The sequence below is a fragment of the Cygnus olor genome, chromosome 29, assembly GCF_009769625.2.
Source record: "Cygnus olor isolate bCygOlo1 chromosome 29, bCygOlo1.pri.v2, whole genome shotgun sequence".
Taxonomy (NCBI): Eukaryota; Metazoa; Chordata; class Aves; order Anseriformes; family Anatidae; genus Cygnus; species Cygnus olor.
In genome coordinates this window covers 2,550,894-2,567,023 of record NC_049197.1, presented here as the reverse complement: position 1 = coordinate 2,567,023, position 16,130 = coordinate 2,550,894, and the positions used below count along the sequence as shown (strand labels likewise).

The 16,130-nt window shown below is 58.3% G+C and overlaps 2 protein-coding genes across 5 annotated transcripts in view; one reads left to right on the top strand and one right to left on the bottom strand.

Moving 5' to 3' along the window:
* The window catches only part of LOC121061108 (tubulin alpha-1A chain-like), a 34,081-nt gene that overhangs the window by 10,965 nt on the left and 6,986 nt on the right, over positions 1-16,130 (top strand). The window contains exon 1 of one of the 3 annotated variants that reach the window (XM_040539501.1): positions 8,835-8,839. The exons of the other annotated variants lie outside the window; for them this stretch is intronic. Within the exon in view, the coding sequence (XP_040395435.1) occupies positions 8,837-8,839 (3 nt within the window). The 5' untranslated portion in view covers positions 8,835-8,836. Of the gene's footprint in view, positions 1-8,834; positions 8,840-16,130 lie in introns of those variants that run through there. 3 annotated transcript variants of the gene reach the window in all.
* TUBA1A (tubulin alpha 1a) lies at positions 9,056-12,697 on the bottom strand. 2 transcript variants are annotated; one of them, XM_040539507.1, is made up of 4 exons: positions 12,547-12,697; positions 11,076-11,298; positions 10,845-10,993; positions 9,056-10,210 (listed from the first exon to the last, which is right to left on the bottom strand). In XM_040539507.1, the coding sequence occupies exons 1-4, from the start codon at positions 12,547-12,549 to the stop codon at positions 9,230-9,232; spliced, it is 1,356 nt and encodes a 451-aa protein (XP_040395441.1). In that variant the 5' UTR covers positions 12,550-12,697; the 3' UTR covers positions 9,056-9,229. The 2 variants fall into 2 exon arrangements, with proteins under 2 accessions (XP_040395441.1, XP_040395442.1); XM_040539508.1 differs by lacking the exon at positions 12,547-12,697 and having other exon boundaries at positions 11,076-11,317.

The window sequence follows — 16,130 nt, the reverse complement described above, 5'->3', positions numbered from 1 at the left end:
CAGCCGCATGTTGGGCACCCACCAGGTGGGTGACAAGCCGGGGGGTGGGGGTCCAAGCCCACCCCCCTCCCCCCCTGCTGATGGCAGCGTCACCCCGCAGCGCCCCCTGAAGTGGAGAATGGCCCTGTCCCCCCAGCCTGGCCCCAGCACCGATGCTGCTGACAGCAAGGAGGAGGCCCCACCCTGGGTGAGTGCCAGGAGGCACTGAGCCCTTCGGGGATCCCTCCCCTCAGAGGCTGGGACTTGTGGCAGCAGGCCCCCCACCCGCCTGCCTTGATTTTGGCATCCCCCCCGCAGGAGAACATCGTGGTGCAGCTCTTCAGGGAGGACGAGGGCCAGCAGGCCCCTGAGGGGCAGACACCGGCTCTGCCCAGCACCTCGCCAGGCCCCAGCACGGCTCAGGTGGGGAGGTCCTGGGGGGTCCCTGTGGAGGTGGGGGGAGGTGTGGAGGATGGAGCCTAACTGGGGGGACCCTCCTCCCAGGACAGGGCCGTGGTGCAGCTCTTCAGGGGGGAAGAGGGCTGGCAGGATGCCGAAGTGATGGTGAATGCGGCGCTGGCTCTGCCCAAGGCTCAGGTGGGGAGGCCTTGGGGGGGGAGATGGACAGACCCTGGGTGAGGGGAGGGAGACCTGGGGTCAGAGGGGGACCGGGGAGCCGGGCAGGGGGACATTCCCTGGGGAGGTGGAGGGGACCCCGGGGTTCAGACTGGAGGGCACTGCGTGGGGCAGGGAGGCCGGGGGCACCCAGGTGTCGTGCCCCCATTCCGGGGGTGTCCCATGCAGAGCTGTGCACTCAGGCTTTCCCCCGCAGCGTGTGACCCTGCTGCTGCAGCTGCTGTGGCAGGATTTGCAGGGCCTTCCTGGCGTGATGGAGGTGCTCAGGAACCTTTGGGGTTGCGTGGCCCAGCACGGCCTGGTCCCCGTGTCCCCCCACCAGGGCCCCTGCAAGTACCCGGGGCAGCTGTGACCACGTCCACCCCCCCGGGGCTGGGGGCTGCCCCCGTGGGCACCATCGCGCTGCTAATAAACTCTTTTGTGCTGCACGTTGCCGCGGGGTCTCTGTGGGTGCTGGGAGCCCCTGCCCTGCTGCTGCCCCCATGGGGGCCCTGGGTGCTGCCCCCCTGGCAGGCAGGGCCGTGCTTTCCCCCCCAGCCCCGATGGCCATGCAGTGCCCACGCTGGGGAGGAGGCTCTGGGGAGGCCCAGGGCTGTGGTGTGTGGGGGACATCTTGGGGCATCCTCCTGCCACCCTGGGGACCGCACAGAATCATCTAGGTTGGAAGAGACCTCCAAGATCACTGAGTCCAACCTCTGACCTAACACTAACAAGCCCTCCACTAAACCATATCGCTAAGCTCTGCATCTAAACGTCTTTTAAAGACCTCCAGGGATGGTGACTCAGCCGCTTCCCTGGGCAGCCCGTTCCAATGCCTAACAACCCTTTCGGTAAATAAGTTCTTCTTAATACCCAACCTAAACCTCCCGTGGCGCAACTTTAGCCCATTCCCCCTCGTCCTGTCCCCAGGCACATGGGAGAATAGACCAACCCCCACCTCGCTACAGCCTCCTTTAACGTACTTACAGAGCGCGATACGGTCGCCCCTGAGCCTCCTCTTTTCCAGGCTGAACAATCCCAGCTCCCTCAGCCGCTCCTCGTAAGACTTGTTCTCCAGACCCCTCACCAGCTTCGTTGCCTTTCTCTGGACTCGCTCGAGCACCTCCATGTCCTTCTTGTAGCGAGGGGCCCAAAACTGAACACAGTACTCGAGGTGCGGCCTCACCAGAGCCGAGTACAGGGGGACAATCACCTCCCTAGACCTGCTGGCCACACTGTTTCTTATACAAGCCAGGATGCTGTTCACCTTCTTGGCCACCTGAGCACACTGCTGGCTCATATTCAGCCAACTATCAACCAGTACTCCCAGGTCATTCTCTGCCAGGCAGCTTTCCAACCACTCACCTCCCATCCTGGAGCGCTGCTTGGGGTTGTTGCGCCCCAGGTGCAGGACCCGGCACTCGGCCTTGTTGAACTTCATACAGTTGGCCTCAGCCCATCAGTCCAGCCTATCCAGGTCATCCTGCAGAGCCTTCCTACCCTCGAGCAGATGGACACACGCACCTAACTTGGTGTCGTCTGCAAACTTACTGAGGGTGCACACGACCCCCTCATCCAGATCATCGATAAAGATATTAAAGAGAACTGGCCCGAGTCCTGAGCCCTGGGGGACTCCACTGTCCTCCAAAAGAGGACAGTAGTCAGAGGGGCGAACCAGGTTGGGAAGCTTTCTGGCAATGTCCCTGACTCTGGCCCCAGGGAGGCAGCAGACCTCCCTATGGGTAGGGTCAGGCCGACAAATAGGGCCCTCTGTTCCCCTGAGAAGGGAGTCGCCTACAACGATCACCCTTCTTTCTTTCTTAGTGGAGGCAATCTTGAGGCGTGGAGTCGACTTCCTCGCCCTAGGCATCCTCCTGGGTAGGCTTTTCACCTCACCCTCACCCACCGGTCTCTCAAGCTCCAGGGCCTCAAACCTGTTGTGTAAGGGCACCTGGGAAGGCAGGGCCGGTAGGGAGGGGGGTTGCCTGCGACGTCGAGCAGGGACCTGTTTCCATTCCTCCTCATCTCCTAGGTCCCCTCCCTCTGCTCGACAGGGCAGGGGGCCCACCACTGTTTGGGGTGTCTCACCCCGGTGCCTTTCCTTCAGGCCTTGATACGGTAGTATCCTATCTCTTTTGGAGGAAAAATGGGCCTGAAACCTGTAGTGCAAACTTTAATTAGGGATGGTCTTTTGGAGCCTTGTATGTCACCATATAACCCTCCAATTTTACCAGTACAAAAGCTGGATGGTTCATACCGACTAGTGCAAGACCTGAGAAGGTTAATGAGATAACACAAAAACGCCACCCTGTGGTTCCTAACTCTTATACTCTGATGAGTAAAGTTCTTTGTGAGCACAAATGATTCCGTGTTATACATTTAAAGGATGCCTTTTGGGCATGCCCATTGGATCCTGAAAGCTGGGATATTTTTGCATTTGAGTGGGAAGACCCAGAAACGGGCCGTAAACAACAATATAGATGGACTATTTTGCCTCAAGTATTCACTGAATCCCCTAATTTGTTTGGGCAAGTATTGGAAAAGACTTCAGAAACATTTCACATCCCAGAAGAGGTGATGTTGTTACAATATGTGGATGATTTATTGAAATCTGGGGTAGAAAAATCAAAGGTAAAAGGCCACAAACAAACTCCTGATTTTTTTAGGAGAACATGGGCTAAGGGTATCTAAAGATAAATTACAGTATGTGGAAGAAGTCAGGTATTTGGGACATTTAGTCTCTGAGGGCAGACGGAGAATAAACCTTGAAAGGATTCAGGGAATTGTGCAACTTCCTCTCTCTAGAACAAAGAAGGAATTAAGAAAATGTTTAGGTTTAACTGGATATTGCAGATTATGGATAGAGGCATATGTGCAGAAGACAAAGATTATATCTCAAATTATTGGAGGAAGAACCCAATATATTGAATTGGACTGAAGAGGAAAAAGAAATAGTGGAAAAATTAAAAGAAGATCTTATTACGGCACCAGTCTTAGCTCTTCCTGCCCTGAATAAATCATTTTATCTTTTTATAACTGTAAGTGAGGGTGCTGCTTTGGGGGTCTTAACCCAAGAATGGGGAGATAAGAGGAAACCTGTAGCGTATCTGTCTAAATTATTAGATCTCGTTTCCCGGGGATGGCCAGAATGTATTCAGGCAGTAGCAGCAACTGCCTTATTAGTAGAAGAGAGCAGGAAGCTGATCTTTGGTGGGCAATTGATTGTTGTTACCCCCCACCAAGTGAAGACTATCCTTACACAGAAAGCAGGAAGGTGGCTGACAGACTCCAGAATACTAAAATATGAAGCTATAATAATTGAAAAGGAGGATTTAACTATAACTACAGAATCCATTTTGAATCCTGCCTCCTTCTTGTCAACGGGAACTGAAGATCCAATGGATATGGAACATAACTGTTTAGATCTAATAACCAAACAAAGATAAGATTAGATTTATAAGATGTACCCTTAAAGGAAGGGGAAATATCGTTTATAGATGGGTCTTCTAGGATGGTACAAGGGAGGCGATGTAATGGTTATGCCATCGTTGAAGGGACAGATGGGAAAGTTGAGGAAATGGGAAGCCTGCTTAGTAATTGGTCAGCTCAAACTTGTGAATTATATGCATTAAATCAAGCACTAAAGTTGTTACAAGAGAAACAGGGAACTATATATACAGATTTGCGATATGCGTATGGGGTGGTACATACATTTGGAAAAATTTGGGAAGGAAGGGGTTTAATAAATAGCAAGGGAAAGGCATTGGTCCATGAAGAATTAATTAGACAAATTTTGGAAAATCTATTACTACCAGAAGAGATTGCTGTGGTACATGTGAGAGGATATCACAATGGAAACTCCCTAGTTGAATGGGGAAACAGAATTGCAGATGAAAAGGCTAAAGAATCAGCCTTGCAATTGGAGGTAGAAATGAAGCTGCTTCTTGTACCTGAAATAAAACCTCCACCTGAAAAGCAGATATTCAGTGAAAAAGAAATAGAAGCCTTCAAGGAGTTAGGAGCAAAGGAGTCAGAAGGACGGTGGACTCTCCCTGATGAGAGAAATAGTAAATAAACAAATAACGAGGGAAATTTTAGCTGTTCTACATCAAGGAAGCCACTTGGGAGTCCAGGTGATGTGTGACTCTGTATTAAGAAAATACGTATGTGTAGGAATGTATACCCTAGCTAAGCAGGTCTGTAATAGTTGTATAACATGCCAACGAGTGAATAAGAAGGTTCTGTGGAAACCACCTCTGGGTGAACGGGAGCCAGGACTTTGACCTTTTCAGAGCATCCAAGTAGGTTTTACTGAATTACCTAAAGTGGGTAGACTTAAGTACTTGCTAGTATTAATTGACCATTTGTCAGGATGGGTAGAAGCTTTTCCTTCAGTATCAGCAACAGCTAGTGTGGTGCTAAAGATAGTCCTAGAACAAATAATCCCCAGATATGGGATTGTTGAAAATATAGGTTCAGATCAAGGAAGTCATTTTACTTCATCTATTCTGCAAGGATTAATGAGAACTTTGGCAATAAACTGGGTTTCATACTCCATGGCATCCTTCCTCCTCTGGCAAAGTGGAACGAATGAATCAGACATTAAAGAAACAGCTGTCAAAACTGGTTTTAGAGACTAAACTTCCCTGGACAAAATGCTTACCTTTAGCTCTTCTCAGAATTCAAACTGCTTCTAGGAAAGATATAGGAGTTTTGCCATATGAGATGTTGTTTGGACTACTGTACCTGGATAGAAGTGGTGAGATGCCTACTTTTGAAAGTAAAGATAGTTTTCTTAAAAACTGTATACTCAGATTGTCTTCTTCCTTGACATCTCTCAGGGTTCGTGGACTGTTGGCACAAAGCCCACCTTTGGAATTCCCAGTACATTCATTCCACACAGGAGATTGGGTCCTGATCTGTACCTGGAGAGAATCAAAACTCCGGCCTGAATGGGAAGGACCATTCCAGGTACTACTAACTACTGAAACAGCCGTAAGGACTGCAGAAAAAGGTTGGACTCACTATACTCTAGCGAAGGCATCCGTCGACCGTAGTAGCTGAGAAGTTGTTCTTACAGAAGACTTGTTGAAAGTTAAAATTAAAAAGAAAATTTTCATAGTAGACTCTGGGTGGGATAAAAGCTTATAATTGTAAACCAACCTTTTATTTTTCACAGGTAACCAATGAATGTGACTTGCGATAGGGAGAAAGGACTGGCCTATACAGAATTGGAGTGCCCCCAAGGGGGGGGTTATTACAACAACAGTGTGCATCTTATTCTTTATATTGATAATTATTTGGAAACCTAATATTTAAAAATAATGACAGGGAGAGGTCAATTATTAATTTTGACTCTAGTGATTGTATGCCTCAGAGAAGGCCTTGGTCAATTGACAACATGGAAAAAGGATGACCAGACAATAGGAACAGCAGGATACCCCGTCAAGATATCAAGGTATGGGTGAATGTGACAAAGAATGAAGTAGACTGCCTAGGGAAATGAGGCCTGTAAGTCTCTCTCTCTCTTTGCTATTCCCTTCCTTGCGCGACGGATATCAGAGTTCCCCCTGTGTTCTCCACAGCTGTAGGTAACCATACAGCTTACTTCTCACGGCAGGGTGTGAGTGCTACCCAACATCTGGGAGAATTTGCCTTGTGCACTGGCTTGACTTGCCAAGGACTTGATGGGAAACTACTCAAGACTTGAGATCCCCAGGGCAGATCTCTGGTGGTACAGTGGAGGGAAGATCTTAACGGTCCACCCTACCATCTAATTGGGGAGGCATCTGTGCACTTGTTCAATTAGCTATACCTTTCACCCTGGCATTTGAAAGAGAAACATCACATGTATCCAGAAGAAGTAGAAGATCCTTAAGAATATCATTTGATGAAGGAGTACACATAGATTCTATTGGAGTGCCCAGAGGAGTTCCCAATGAACACAAAGCTAGAAATCAAATTGCTGCAGGGTTTGAGTCATCACTGTTCTGGTGGGTAACAATCCACAAGAATACGGATTAGATTCATTACATTTATTATCATCAGCAGAGAGTCATAAATCATACAAGGGATGCGATAAGAGGAATTGCTGAACAACTAGATGCCACCAGCAGAATGGCTTGGGAAAACAGAATAGCATTAGATATGATGCTCATGGAGAAGGGAGGTGTGTGCGTGATGCTGGGCAACCATTGTTGCACTTTTATCCCCAGCAGTACTGCCCCGGATGGCACAGGAACTAGAGCATTGCAAGGGCTTACCGCCCTTGTCGATGAATTGTCAGAAAACTCGGGAACAGACACTTCCATCACAGGATATTTGGAATCTTGGTTTGGTGAATGGAAAGGGATGGTAGTGTCCATATTTACATCCTTGATCATAGCAGTAGGAGTTTTGACAGCCATCGGTTGTTGCATTATCCCCTGTGTGAGAGGACTGGTTCAGCAGTTAATTAAAACAGCACTATTGAAACGAACGACCATGGAGCCACCACCCTACTCAGATAAGATGATGATATTAGAGGAGATGGAAAGCAAAGGAAGTGAAGAGGAAGATATCTACCAAATTACACCTTAGAGAGAGTTTTGCAAAAATCAACAATTTATAAAGAAGAAAAGGGGGGAATTTGGGGAACGAAAATGTTGGTTTTGCACCAGAATTGGTAACATAAGCACAGGAAGTCCCAGGCATACCAGGTATGCTGCTTCATGGGAATGCACAATGTAAAGACAAGCTGCTTCCTGGATTTGCATAATGGGGGGGGGAGGAGGGAGAGAAGACAAGTTCTAGATTGATATTCAACAGAAAAGCATTGATTAGGATGTATGTGACCAGATGTAAGAAAGAGTGGTTTTGTGGTTTTTGCGAAGAGATGTCACATTGTATAGGAGGAAGGAATGTGGTGTTGAGATATGCTTGCAGTGATAAGAAAGCTTACCAGACAACCTTGTAAAATGCAGACAATAACCACACTCCTTAGCGCAATTAGGCAAAAATCACGGTGTCAAGTCAGATAAGGGAAGAAATATTGCCACCTCACAGAGCAAAAAAAAAAAAGTCATGAAAACCTTGAAAAAAAACAGGCTGGCAACTGAAAGCCATGTATTATTTGTGATGCGCCAGATAGGTTGTGAACCTGGACTACCCAGTCAATGGGGAAAGAGGGAAGGGTCCTGGTCGTCAAGAGATAAAGTATATAAACTGTGCTATGGAACTAGTAGGTATGCTCCTGCCTGCGGGACGCCCACCATTGCAATCGCAAATAAAAATGCTGCTTTGCTGAGATCCTCGCCTGAGCCCGTTATTGGGTACGGAGCGTTTCCCACAGGGGGTGCCACGTCCCTTTGCTTCGCAGTGGCCGCTCGGATGCTGCGCGTGGGATTTTTGCTGGAAGTGGCAGTGATAATGCAGGGCTGGCGCCATGCTCACACCCTCAAGGACTCTGCTGCTGCTCACATGACTCCAGACACCCCCAGGCAGCTCAGCTCCCCCAGGCTTTTCTCACTCCTCCTCCTCAAAGGGCAGGGGAAGAAAATATAATGTAAAAAAAAATAAAGAGAAACTCAGGGCTCAGACCAAGGAGCAGTTTAATGAAAGGAGAAGCAAGCAGAGGCCCTGCAGAAGCAAAAGGAGAAAATTCTACTGTGCTTCCCCTCAGAGAGTGATTTTCAGCCACGGCTTGGGAAGCAGGGCCCCAGGAGCAGCGCTTGGGGGGGGGGGGGGGTGCGCACAGATATTTCTGTTGGGAGAGTCCCCCTTCTCCTTCCCCGCCTTGTATTGCTCTCTGGGGGGTTTGGGTCAGGGCCCTGGCACTGCCCCCTCCCCAGGCTATGGGTTTGGGGGACTGTGGGTGTTGCACCAATGCTGCTCTCACTCCAAGAGCACAGCACCATGGGGAGGGTGAGCTCTGTCCCCCCCTCACATCTAGTAAAGGGGACAGAGCTGGGTTCTGACCCCACAGCCCAGGGGGACATCCCATCCCACACTACCTCTTGCTCAGCCATAAAAGCAGGGGGAATGAAGGGGATGCTCGGGGCTGTAGTGTTCATCCTCCCAAGCCAGGCACATGGAGCTCCGCCTGCCTGGAAGTGGCCAAGCAGCCACCCGCTGCTGGGAAGCACTGAATGAGTGCCTTGTTTTGCTCCGCTTGGCCCCACAGCTCCTGCTTTACACCGTGATTACACTGTGACCTGGCTCTGTCTCCAGCCCGGACCTTGGGCACTTTTCCCTTCCCCATCTCATGGTGGGGAGAGGTCGGTGAGCAGCAGGGGACACAGAGCTGCCTCCTGGGGCTGAGCCCCAAAAGGGGGAGCTGGGGCTGCAGGGCACTAGGCTCAGCCTGCCCCCGGGAGCACCCCCATGGTCAAGGGGCTTGGGGCAGCCCCAGCACAGGGGGCAATGGCCCCATGCAGAGCAGGGCCCCACAGCACGGAGGAAACACACCAGACACAGACCCTAAGACAGGGAATGCTTTTTATTCAGACCCACAGGAGAGAACGGGTGGGTCCATAACAGACTTCTCCATTTCACAGACCATTTAACAGCACAGACAGTGGCGCACCCACTACTACAGACCCATCGGGGGGTCTTCCACTACATTTGTTCCCTGTACAAGCAGCACCGTTGTGAAGGTTTAATACTCCTCCCCTTCCTCCTCTCCCTCCCCTTCCACCGAGTCCACCCCCACCTCCTCGTAATCCTTCTCCAGGGCAGCCATGTCCTCCCTGGCTTCTGAGAACTCCCCCTCCTCCATGCCCTCCCCCACGTACCAGTGCACGAAGGCACGCTTGGCATACATCAGGTCGAACTTGTGGTCCAGGCGGGCCCAGGCCTCGGCGATGGCCGTGGTGTTGCTCAGCATGCAGACAGCGCGCTGCACCTTGGCCAGGTCCCCCCCGGGCACCACCGTGGGAGGCTGGTAGTTGATGCCCACCTTGAAACCAGTCGGGCACCAGTCCACAAACTGGATGGTGCGCTTGGTCTTGATGGTGGCGATGGCGGCGTTGACATCCTTGGGCACCACGTCCCCGCGGTACAGCAGGCAGCACGCCATGTACTTGCCGTGCCGTGGGTCGCACTTCACCATCTGGTTGGCCGGCTCGAAGCAGGCGTTGGTGATCTCGGCCACCGAGAGCTGCTCGTGGTAAGCCTTCTCGGCGGAGATGACAGGGGCATAGGTGGCCAGGGGGAAGTGGATGCGGGGGTACGGCACCAGGTTGGTCTGGAACTCGGTCAGGTCAACATTCAGGGCCCCGTCGAAGCGCAGGGAGGCAGTGATGGAGGACACGATCTGGCCTATCAACCTGTTGAGGTTGGTGTAGGTGGGCCTCTCGATGTCCAGGTTCCTGCGGCAGATGTCGTAGATGGCCTCGTTGTCCACCATGAAGGCGCAGTCGGAGTGCTCCAGCGTGGTGTGGGTGGTGAGGATGGAGTTGTAGGGCTCCACCACAGCTGTGGAGACCTGCGGGGCCGGGTAGATGGAGAACTCCAGCTTGGACTTCTTGCCATAGTCGACCGAGAGGCGCTCCATGAGCAGGGAGGTGAAGCCAGAGCCAGTGCCGCCCCCAAAGCTGTGGAAGACCAGGAAGCCCTGCAACCCTGTGCACTGGTCAGCCTGGAGGGAGAGACAGGTGGGGGGGCCATGATTAAGCTGGGCAGCAACAGAGCTCACTCCTTCCTCTCACGATATTTGGGGATTTCCAGCAGCAGAGCACAAGCCAGCAGGATGGGGTGACCCCAACTCGCGTTGTTGGAAACCCTCAGAGCACGAATCCCCTGGGGAAGCCCCTCTGCCCCCAGAGCCCGTTGGGGTGGTGGGGGCAGGATGTCTGCAGCTGCCCCTGCCCGTGGTTTGGCCACAGAGCACTGAGGGGAGGCAGGGCTGGGGGGGCCCACTCAGTCCATGGCTCTGCTGCCTCCCCCAAGCAGCCCCTTGAGCTCCCAACACTGCTGAGCACAGCTGGATGCAGCTGCAACCAGAGCCAAGGAGGAACAAAGAAGGAATTGCACAGCTCAGCACCGCCAGGTGCCTGGGGACGCGGCGCTGTGGAGCAGCTCCAACACCCCAGCTGTGCCGCATCCCACCACCAGCCAATGGCAGCCACTGAAGAGCAGGATTACCATTAATTAATATATTAAGTCTAAACACAGCCTGGCTAGTTCAGCAGGAAGGGCAAGACCGAGAACCAGAGCCTTTGTCCTCATCTCACCACCCACCGGCGCCCCCCACACAGCCCCCCCAGTCCTACCAGCTTGCGGATGCGGTCGAGCACCAGGTCGATGATCTCCTTGCCGATGGTGTAGTGCCCCCGCGCGTAGTTGTTGGCCGCATCCTCCTTGCCTGTGATCAGCTGCTCGGGGTGGAAGAGCTGCCGGTACGTCCCCGTGCGCACCTCGTCTGCGGGACAGCCCGAGCACCCTGTTAGCACCAGGCACCCCCTCGGCACCCACCACCGCCCACCCCGGCTCCCCGCGCTCACCGATCACCGTGGGCTCCAGGTCCACGAAGACGGCCCGGGGCACGTGCTTGCCAGCCCCCGTCTCGCTGAAGAAGGTGTTGAAGGAGTCGTCCCCCCCGCCGATGGTCTTGTCGCTGGGCATCTGCCCGTCGGGCTGGATGCCATGCTCCAGGCAGTACAGCTCCCAGCAGGCATTGCCGATCTGCACGCCCGCTTGGCCCACGTGGATGGAGATGCACTCGCGCTGTGGGGACATTCATGGTGCTGTGTCACCCCCCGTGGCTCAGCCAAGGCCCCCCCACCCCACTCACATCCCATTTCCCCCCCCCTCCCCCCCCCAGCTGCAGCCCCAGCCCAGGTCCCCCAGGATGCTGCCCCCAGGAGGGGCTGGTGCTGAGCTGGCCAGGGCAGGATGGGGCCAGCCCATGCTAGGGGCCAGATCCTGCCCAGGCCCATCCTATTGTTCTGGGGGCTGCAGGGGGCCCTGCGCCAGGTCCACACCCGGTGCAGGGTGAGGCTCAGCACCGGGGGGGACCATCCTGCTCTGCCCACAGACTGAGCCTGTTGAGCCACTGTGACAGTGCCTGTTGTGTGCCAGGGGCTCAGCACCATCCTGCCCTCTGGGGCTGTGACCACACCAAGTGGGAGATGGAAGTCCCAAGGGTCACATCCTGCCCTACCCACCCCATGGAGACACAGCAACAGCCAGTGTGGGCTGAGGGCTCAGCACCAGGGGCTTATCCTGCCCAGTGGGGTCCTCATTGAGCCAGGGCCACACCCAGTGCAGGACTGGGGACCCCATCCTGCCCCCAGTGCCACCTCCAGTGTGGGACACAGCACTCAGCACCCGGGAGCTCACCCTACCCCTGCAACTACGACCACACCCAGCACAGGCCGAGGGCTCTGCACCAGGGGCCTGATCCTGCCCAATTTAACAAGAGCCACACCCAGTGGGGGCTTAGCACCGAGGGCCCTATCCTGCCCTGTTGGATCGGGGCCACACCCATTGTAGGCTCAGCACCAGCCAAGGGGGCTCCTATTGAGGCCCATTTACCAGGGGCCACACCCCGTGGGGGCTCAGCACCGGGAGCCCCCCTTCTGCTCCATTTAACGAGAGCCACGCCCAGTGCGGGCTCAGCACCGGGGGGCCTCATCCTGTCGCGTTTAACGGGAACCAGGGGGTCCCATCCCACTCCGTTTAACGGGAGCCACACCCAGGACGGGCTCAGCACCGGACAAAGGGCCCCGATCCTGCCCCGTTTAACGGAGACCGCGCCCTGAGCGGGCTCAGCGCCGGCCGGGGGTGCCTCATCCTGCCGCGGTGAGCTCATTACGGGCTCGGCAGCTCCGCCGGCTTCGGGGGGGGGGGGGGACCGGGAACAAAGGCGGCGGCGCGGGGGTCCCCGGCGGGGGCGCGCACGGCCCGAGCCGATCCCGATCCTGGCCCCGGTGTCCCCCCCCATTCCGGCCCGGTGCCCCCCCCCGCGCTCACCATGGCGGCTGCTTGGCTCCGGGGCTTTCTCACAGCACGACGCTGAGGCGGTCGATGTAAGAGACGCGGCGGCGCTGGCGGCTGGGCGCGGGGCTTTATAGTGCCGGGGCGGGGGGGCCGGGGCGGGGCGGGGGGGGGAGGTGGCGGCGGCGGCCATTGGCGGCGCGGGGATGAGGCAATGCCCCCCCCGGAGCCGCAGACAAAGCCGGGCGGGGCGGGGGGGCCGCGGGCTGCGGTGGGTGCGGGGACGGGAGGGGACAAGGGGGGGACAGCACGGCTCGTCGCGCCACTGCCCCCCCCCCCCGTCCCGGTCCCGTCCCGCCGTGCCCCGGTCGTGCGGCCGGCCCTGCCCCGGGGTGGCCATTCTCCGCCGTGCCCTGGTCCCGGCCATGTCCCCGGTCCCATCCCCGGTGCCCGGTCGTGGCCGTGCCGCTGCCACTCCCCCCCCACACACACGCCCTGCTCCCCGCTCCCGGCGGTGCCACCGGCCGGCTGCCCCCGTGCCCTGGTTCTCAGCTATGGCGCTGTCCCCAGCCCCGGCCATGTCCTGGGGTGTCCCTGCCCCCATCCCCAGCCACATCCCTGTCCCCATCCCGGCCGTGGCCCTGTCCCCGTGCCTGGCCGTGCCCCAGTGCCCTGGTTCCCAGCCACGTCTTGGCCCCCGGTGCCGCCATGGCCCCGTGCCCGTCCCCGCTCCCTTCCAGCCGCCTCTTTGTGTGCCACCCCCCGGGGGCCCACCGAGGGGGGGGGGGCCTGGGGCCGTTCCCAGACTCTGCTTCCCACCCCCCCCCGCCCCGGGAATGGCCCCGGCACCAAGTGGCAGCCGCTCTGCGGCAGCTGGTGGCGGGGACACAGCTGGGACATCGGCCGCTCGCCGCCCCGAGCCCCCCCGCCGTGACACTGCCCCCCCTCCCCAGCCCCAGCGGTCCCTGCAGTGGCCGGGGTGGGGTACGGGGGGTGCCGGGGGTCGTCCCCCAAGGCTGGCCCCAGCTGCTGCAGGTGGAGCTGCCAGCATCGCCCCCCCCGCGCTGAGAAATCCCATTTTTTTCTCTGCATTTCCCGCATTACGCGGATTTTTGGGCAGCTCCAGGTCCCTGTTCCCACGTCCCCGCCACCCTCCTGCCCCATGCTCTGCCCCCCCTCCCCCTCCAGTGTTTTTGGGGTGCTGCTAAACCAGGGCAGGGAGCAGGGAGGGGCTGGGGCTCCCCCCCGTGTCCCCCCCCCCCCCCCCCGAGGAATATGGGGCTGCAGACAAAGAGGAGCCGCGATTTGGGCATCGCCCACTGGAACAAAGGCTGGTGCAGCCCCAGCCAGGCTTTGCCCCCCCACACCCCAAATGGGCTCCCCCCGGGCTGTAGATGAGTGTTTGGTGCTCTATGGGGGGGGTCCTGGCCCCCCCGATGGGAAACGTGGCCTGAGCCCCCCAGCAGCTCCAGGCTGGGGGGGGCTGCCCTTCAATGCCTCCAAGCCGTGGGCGGGGGGGGCTCAGCAGGGTGCTGGCTCGACCCCCTCCCAGCTGATGCAGGGTGAAGGGCGAAGGGTGCCGGGGGGGGGATGTCCCCCTCCCAGACCCTTCCCATCATTAGGTACAGGAGGCCACTCGTCTCCGCACCGACTGCTGCTAGGCAACTGGCCCTGGTGGTGGGGTTGCTACAAGAGCGGGTGCTAGGACATGGGCTGGGACTCCCCCCCCCGGGGTCCCCCCCCAACTCCCCCCCTACATCCATCACCTTGTGGGGCCGGGGGGCCTGGCAGGGCCGAGGCCCCAAACCCCCATTGCTGTGCTGCGGGGGGGGTGACACCATCCCTGGCCCCCCCCCCACTGCCTGCCACCCCCTTTGCTGTGGTGAGGGGGAGGGCAATGCCATTCCTTTACCTCCCCCCATGGCATGGGGTGTCCACCAGCCCTGGGCCCAACACCCAGCCCCAGTGTGCACTGATTGAGGGCTAAGGGGGGAGCTGGCCCCACTCCCTGCTGCCCCCCGGTTCCCAGCCACCCCCCCAGCTCCCAGCCACCCCCCCAGCTCCCAGCCACCCCCCCAGCCGCTTCCCAGCCGCCTGTGCTCTGTTGACTGTTGGTAGCAACGCAGCAGCTCCTGGTGACGGTTGCTGGGCCCCCGCCGTGTTTGCAGCCCAGGCATGACCGAGCACAGAGGCCATGAGACCCCCCCGGAGCCCCCAGCCCCACCGCAGCTGCCCCCCCCTCCACATCTGGGTGTCCCCATGTGGACCCCATGAGCCAGCCCCCCCTCACTGCCCAGCCCCACTCCCCCCGGTGCAGCTCGGAGCTGAGAAGCCGGCACTGGCTCGGGGCCGGCAGAGGTTTCCAGCTCTGTGTGCCCCCCCAGTGCCGCCAGCCCCCGCCAGCTCTGTCTGTCCGTCTGTCTGTCCCCTGAGCGTCGATGTGACGAGTTCACTGAGATGGACGAATGGGGCTGCTCCTCGCCCTGGGGTGACAGGGGCATTGCTGAGGTGGGAGCACCCAGGCTGCCCCCCCAGTGTCCCCCTTCAAAGGGCTGGGAGTGGGGGGCCCCATCCCCCCCGGAGCTGCTGGGGACCCCATCCCCATGGGGGGGGCACAGTGTGTCCCCACAACCAAGGTGCTCCGTGCCCCCCCCCCCCAGCACTGCTGCCACTACAAAGCCCCAAGGGAGCCACAACAGAAAGGACACTGGGGAGAGGGGAGGGAAAGGGGCATGGGGGGCAGAGCTGGGGGGGGCAGGAGACGGGGGGCTGCGGGGCTGCAGCGGGGGCTGCGTCTGCTGGGCGTGGGGAGGGGGCTGCAGCCGCGGCACCGCATTGCGGCAAAGCCTGGGATAAAGGTGCGGGGAGGTGGCTGCTGGGGGGAGCCGGGGGGGAGCCGGGGGGAGTCGGGAGGAACCAGGGGGGAGCCAGGGGGGAGCCGCGGGGGGGTGGGGGGGGAGCCAGGGTGGTGATGCAGCAGCAGGCACATCCCCATGGGGGGGTTCCCATCTCAGGGGGTGCCGGTGGCGCTCGTTTCGAGGGGTGGGCATCATGGGGGGCACTGGGTGCTCTGGCCCCATGTGTGAGACAGCGCCAAGGATGTGGGGGGGGACACCGGGGGGGCAGGGACACCCAGTGCATGGCACTGAGAAGGGGGGGCTGGGCACAACCTTGGGGTGTGGCAGCACAGGGGTTCCTGGGGGGACGTGGGGGCCTGGGAGGGTCTCGCTGCTCTCAGGACCCCCCCTGGGATTGGGGGGAGGGGGGGGGGGGGGCCCGAGGCGGTGACCCCACTGCAAACCCCAGCACGGGGGCGGGGGGGACCCAGGGGCTGCCGCGTCCCCAAACCCTGGGAACTTGACCCCGAACTGCGCCCGCCCCAGCCCAGGGCCAGACGCTGGGGTGCTGTGGGGCAGGGCGGGGGGGTGGAAGCGTCGGGGGCCCCCCCCCCCCGGCCCGCCCACCCCGCCCCACGGGAACGGCCCCGGAGGGAGCGCCCCGGGGGCTGGCAGCGGAACAAAGGCGGCGGCGGCCGGGAGGCGGCGCGGCGGGGCCCCGAGGGGCTTCCCACGGGGGCGGGGGTGAGCCAGGGAACAAGGTGAAGGATGCTGATTCCTAGG